At 44.2% G+C, this 6,293-nt stretch overlaps 1 protein-coding gene across 1 annotated transcript in view; it reads right to left on the bottom strand.

The window, feature by feature from the left end:
- Window positions 1-2,735: 2,735 nt before the first annotated feature.
- Window positions 2,736-6,293, bottom strand: part of SLC25A17 (solute carrier family 25 member 17) — a 31,378-nt gene continuing 27,820 nt past the window's right edge. The window contains exon 9 of the mRNA XM_056523716.1: window positions 2,736-4,136. Within this exon, the coding sequence (XP_056379691.1) occupies window positions 3,998-4,136 (139 nt within the window). The 3' untranslated portion in view covers window positions 2,736-3,997. The remainder of the gene's footprint in view (window positions 4,137-6,293) is intronic.

Here is a 6,293-nt window from a genome sequence, read left to right as displayed (position 1 = left end):
ACTTAGCCCTGGAGTCCCTTGGCATGGGGCCTGTTTTCTTTCGCTCCATCATGGCTCTTTATGGTGGGGCGACGGCGCAGGTCCGTGTCAACGGCACCCTCTCGTCCCTATTTTCCAACCGAAACGGGACGCGACAGAGGTGTCCTCTTTCCCCGTTGCTATATGTCATCTCTATGGAGTATCTGGCGGTGGCGCTGCGACAGAATCCCTCGATCCTGGGTCTCTCCCTGGGTGGAGCCTCCCATAAGCTGTCCCTCTATGCTGACGACCTGCTCTTATATGTCACCTCTCCTCACACTTCCCTTCCGGCTATCCTTTCTGAATTCTCTGTCTTTGGCTCCCTGTCTCACTTCAAGGTTAATACCCATAAGTCTGAACTGCTTAACATATCCATGCCTCCAGATGTTCTCTCTGGGCTCACTTCCCAATTCCCATTTAAATTTCAACATCGTGCCCTCCGCTACCTTGGTGTTAACCTAGTGGCGGACCTGAACGATCTATTCCCCTTCAATTTCCCTCGCCTATTGTCCAAAATTGAGAAAGAACTGGGACAGTGGCACCTCCTCACTCTGTCTTGGTTTGAGAAAATGGCTGCGTTGAAAATAGACATCCTCCCTCGTATCCTGTACCTGATGCAGACCCTGCCAGTTCATATTCCGTCCGCCTTTCTGGCGCGTCTCAAGTCTATTTGCTCTAAATTCCTCTGGTCCCCTGGGGGCCCGACATTAGCTCATGCCATTCTGGTTAGACGCAAGGAGAGAGGTGGAGCAGGACTCCCTGACTTTCGTCTTTATTACATGGCCACGGTCTGCACCAGGATCCTGGATCTCTGCCACCATTCCCAGACTAAGCAGTGGGTTGCACAAGAAATTACTGTCTCCTCTTCACCCGGCGGCTCTGCCTTGGGTCGACCCGACACACAGACCTTCGGGCTTGGACCATCCCTTTATTTCTAGGGTTTTACTCCCTATATGGGGATTCTATTATGACTCGCTGGTCCCTTTCCAGCTGCCCTGGCCCTCTGACTCCCCTCTTTGGCAACCCCCATTTTGCTGATGCTGCTGGCCGTTGCTCCTTTTTAGATCTTCCTGCGGGCTCTTTACCCCGTATTCGGCAGGCGCTGGCAGGGAATGATCTCATGCCTGTTCCCCCCTCCCGAGTCTATGGCTCTTGTATGGACGTCTTCGCCATTTTTATCTCTCCCTACGCCCCAGACCCCAGCTTCATAGACAGTTGTGTGTGCTCTCCTCTCCCCCTTCTCATACAATTTCAGTGATATACGGAGCGCTGCGAATGGAGATGGAGACTCCCGTTAAGCCTCCTTACCTGTCGAAGTGGGAGTCTGACTTGAATATTTCACTTTCAGATGCTGAGGTCTCTAAGTTGTTTCTCCTCACTCATAAAACTTCCTTGTCCTCCCGGTCTCAGGAGCGGAACTTTAAGATCCTCTCACGGTGGTACAGATGCCCTGACAGGGTCCACGCAATGTTCCCTTCGGCATCAGCGGTGTGCTGGCGCTGTAACGGAGCATTGGGCACTTACCTTCATATCTGGTGGGGATGCCCCCTTATTAAAATGTTTTGGGATGCAGTGTTTGACCTTTTCAACAAGATCTGTGCTGAGTCTGTTAGCCCTTCACCCACCCTTGCTCTCCTGTCCTTATATCCCTCTTCCATTCCCTGTGCTAAAAGCGGCCTATTGCGTCACATCTTGAGTGCAGCTCGAACTGTGATTCCGCGTCATTGGAAGTCCACTGTGGCTCCTTCCAGGCTGGAGTTCGTGGAGACACTCAACAAGTTTCGTAGGATGGAGGAATTGGTCGCTCTTGACCGGGATGCCAATGAGGTGTTCTTCGGCACATGGTGCTCCTGGGATGCTTTTAGAGAGTCCCCTGAGCTCTCCCGCTGGCTTACCTGATTCACTGTCTGCTTTGCAGCTTCCCTTATCCCTTACCCTTATTCCCCCCCTTCCCCGTGTCCTCCCTTGTCCGCCTTCCCCCTCCTTGCTCCCTTTCCCTTGTCTTTTCTTCCTTGGTTTGTGCTTCTTCTCGTCTTTCTGTTCTACTTTTGGTCTTCTTTCTTGTCTTTTCTCTTTTTTTTGTGAATTGATATTGGGGTCTGCTTTTGCCGCTTGATACCGTATAGTCTGGGATTGCTGTCCATATAGGCTGCGACTGTTTACCCTTGCTTTACTTTTCTATTGCCAATGTTGTTTATTGGTGACACTTGTGTTTTTGATTTTGTGTTTCCTATGCAATAAACATTGATTTACCACAAAAAAAAATTTTGGACTTTTATTTTATTTTTACATTCACGCCGTTCACCGTACGGTATCATTAACATTTTATTTTAATAGTTCAGATATTTACGCACACGGCGATACCAAATATGTATATAAAATATTTTTTTAACACTTTTTGGGGGTGAAATGGGGAAAATGGGACAATTTACGTTTTTATTGGGGGAGGGGGTTTTTCACATTTTTTTTACTCTATTTTTTTACTTTTATTTTTACACTTTAATAGTCCACATAGGGGACTATTTATAGCAATCACTCGATTGCTAATCCTGTTCAGTGCTATGTATAGGACATAGCACTGATCAGGGTTATCGGTCATCTTCTGCTCTGGTCTGCGGGAAGGCAGATCAGAGCAGAAGACTCCCGGGAGGCAGGTTAGGGGACCTCAGTCTGCCGTGCTGGATGATCGGATCGCCGCGGCAGCACTGCGGGCGATCCGATCATTCATTTTAGTGTCCGCAATGCTGCAGATGCCGTGATCTGTATTGATCACGGCATCTGAGGGGTTAATGGCGGACATCCGCGGGTGTCCGCCATTACGGGCGGGTCCCTGGCTGCGATCAGCAGCCGGGACCTGCCGCGCATGATCCGGGCATTGCTCTGATGCTCGCGGTTATGCTTAGGACGTAAATGTACGTCCTGGTGCGTTAAGTACCACCTCACCAGGACGTACATTTACGGCGCTAGTCGTTAAGGGGTTAATGTATATCTGAGTTTTTACATTTTCATCTCTCCACATTTCAGCAACTTTTTTCCAATTACGGTGGCTAAATGAGGCTAAAATGAAGTCATTATTTTTTTCATACTTTTTTTGAGTACTTGTGAATTGCGGTGTACCTTATAGAATATTGTTATAGTATCTTTTTTTATGTGTCTAGCTTTTGTATTTATCTCACAAATCCCTCTGTTCTGCTGCTCACTCATGCTGACATCCACTGTTCAGGAAGGGATGTGTCAGAGGCAAGAACTGAGCCCGCCCTCACCATGTGTTCACTTTCTCCCTGAGTCTGCTGTGCGGTGCCTCTTCATCCAATCACTGCAGGCTGCTCTGTAATCCCCTCCTCTCTGTTGCTGCAGTCTAATAGGACAGGAGTGAGCACGGAAGAATACTAGTCTCGCCCTCACTTCTTGGACTTTGTCCCAGCCTGTTTTTCAACTGGGACAACGTTGATGCTGCAGTTGAACAAGATTATTTTCTTATTACTTTTTTTTTAAAAGCCATGATGTCTATAAAAAGGAGATAAAAAATATAACCTATACAGCATATAAAATGTTTTGATTCTGACGGTGCCCATTCAAGTTATTATGGTCATGTAGACACCTAATAAGTATTTTTATTTTTGCACTTTTTTTATCGCATAAAAAGATTACTGTTTATATTACATTTGTATTATTTTAGTATAATCCACTAAAACTGGAACCTTCAAAAAGAAAAACTACAATAGAAATAATTGCGCCTCTTCCTTCGGACACACTCATAGTTTTGCCTTAGAAGTATTGAAGCACAATACCACCTTGTGCATGTAGCCTTGGTTTGTACAGTGAAAGAAACAGAATCAGAACAAAAGAAGAATCATATAATATAATTTAAAAACATTTTTCTTTATAATTAAGAAAACACTTATACTTGTAGTGTTCAGCATGTAAACCGATCGTCTGAGAAGAGGTAGGAACAGCTTCTGATTACAAATTTTGGCTCTTAGTGACCTTTTAGACCCATAAGTCGGAATGTCATGGTGGACAGCTTCTCATATACAAGGAACATAAGGGCAGCTGTTAGGACAGTCTGAAGGAGCTTTGCTTCCAGACCTTTGTAAAGACCCAAAAAGCCTAAACGCCTAGAAGAACACAAACATATGTGATACAATAACCAAAAAGAGATTGCATTGAAAACTCAAAAGACAGTTGCATTATAATCATACATTTTTGTAATCTTAAATTTTTTTGTTAAAGGGAAAATGTCACATTCATGCTACCTAAATACTTAATCCACATGTCAGCAGGGCAGTCCACATTAGCTTAAAGGGGTACTCCGGCACAAAGACATCTTATCCCCTATCCAAAGCATAGGGGATAAGATGCCTGATCGCGGGGGGTCCCCCGTGATCTTTCACACAGCACCCCTTACCATCAGCCCCCGGAGCATGTTCGCTCCAGGTCTAATGACTGCCGATTATGGGGCCGGAGTATTGTGACGTCACGGCTCCGCCCCCGTGTGACATCCCACTCCGCCCCCTCAATGCTAGCTGCGTAAAAGATCACGGGGTCTCCAGAGGCGGGACCCCCGCGATCAGGCATCTTATCCCCAATCCTTTGGATAGGGGTTAAGATGTCTTAGCGTCGGAGTACCCCTTTAACACCAACCCCCAGCCTTGATTGATAGCTCACAGTGTTTAGGTATAAGGAGTGATCTATAAGTGAAGACAAGTAAAGCAGGCAGAATCTGTCAGAGACTACCCTGATGACTTGTGGTACAGACAGCATTAAAGTGATAACAGATTCCTGCACCTTCCAGCTTTACATGAAGAAAAATATCAAAACTTTATTATGAAACGCTTTCTTTAAATCCCATTAAAGGGGTACTCCGGAATGAAAAAAAGTTTTCAAACCAATTGGTGCCAGAAAATGATACAGACTTTGTAAATTACTTCTATTTAACCCCTTAAGGACCAAGCCCATTTTCACCTTAAGGACCAGGCCAATTTTATTTTTGCGTTTTCATTTTTTCCTCCTCGCCTTCTAAAATCCATAACTCTTTTATATTTCCATCTAGAGACACATATAAGGGCTTGTTTTTTTGCGTGACCAATTGTACTTTGTAATGAAACCTCTCATTTTACTATAAAATGTACGGCGAACCCCAAAAATTATTTTTTTAGGCAGGAAATTTCAATGAAAACCACAATTTTGCACATTTTGGAGGGTTTTGTTTTCACACTGTACACTTTACGGTAGAAATGACGTGTTCTTTATTCTGTGGATCAATACGATTAAAATGATACCCATGGCTAGATACCTTTATATTTTTGTACCGCTTAAAAAAAAATCTAAACCTTTTTTTTTTTTTTTTTTACAAAGTTAGTAATCTAAAATTGCCCTATTTTGACCACCTATAAATTTTTCATTTTTCCGTATATAGGGCGGTAGGAGGGCTCATTGTTTGCACCATCACCTGTACTTTTTATTGATACCACATTTGCATATATAAAACTTTGAAATCATTTTTTATAAATTTTTTTTAAATAAAATGTGACAAAAAAGCAGCATTTGTGGACTTTTTTTATTTTTTAAGTTTACGCCGTTCACCGTACGGGATCATTAACATTATATTTTGATAGATCGGACATGTATGCAAGCGGCGATACCAAATATGTTTATTAAAAAAAATACGCTTTTTGGGGGTAAAATGGGAAAAACTGACAATTTTCATTTTTATTGGGGAGGTAATTTTTCACTTTTTATTTTTACATTTTTCAAATTTTTTTTTTACACTTTGTGTGTCCCCATAGCGGACTATCTATAGCAATCATTTGATCGCTAATACTGTTCAGTGCTATGCATAGGACATAGCACTGATCAGTATTATCGGTGATCTTCTGCTCTGGTATGCTCGATCTCAGACCAGAGCAGGAGACGCCGGGAGACGGAAGGAGGCAGATGATCCGCCATTACAGATGATCGGATCGCCGTGGCAGCGCTGCGGGCGATCCAATCATCTATTTTAATGTGCGCATTGCCGCAGATGCTGTGATCTGTACTGATCACGGCATCTGAGGGGTTAATGGCGGACATCCGCGCGATCGCGTAAATGTACGTCCTGGTGCGCGAAGTACCACCAAGCCAGGACGTACATTTATGTCCGTGGTCATTAAGGGGTTAATAAACCTAATCCTTCCAGTACTTATCAGCTGCTGTATGCTCCACCGGAAGTTGTGTAGTTTTTTTCAGTCTAACCACAGTGCTCTCTTCTGACAACTGAAAGCCGCCGGAACCTG

Source organism: Hyla sarda, chromosome 6, assembly GCF_029499605.1.
Source record: "Hyla sarda isolate aHylSar1 chromosome 6, aHylSar1.hap1, whole genome shotgun sequence".
Taxonomy (NCBI): domain Eukaryota; kingdom Metazoa; phylum Chordata; class Amphibia; order Anura; family Hylidae; genus Hyla; species Hyla sarda.
This window is presented reverse-complemented; position numbering and strand designations above follow the sequence as displayed.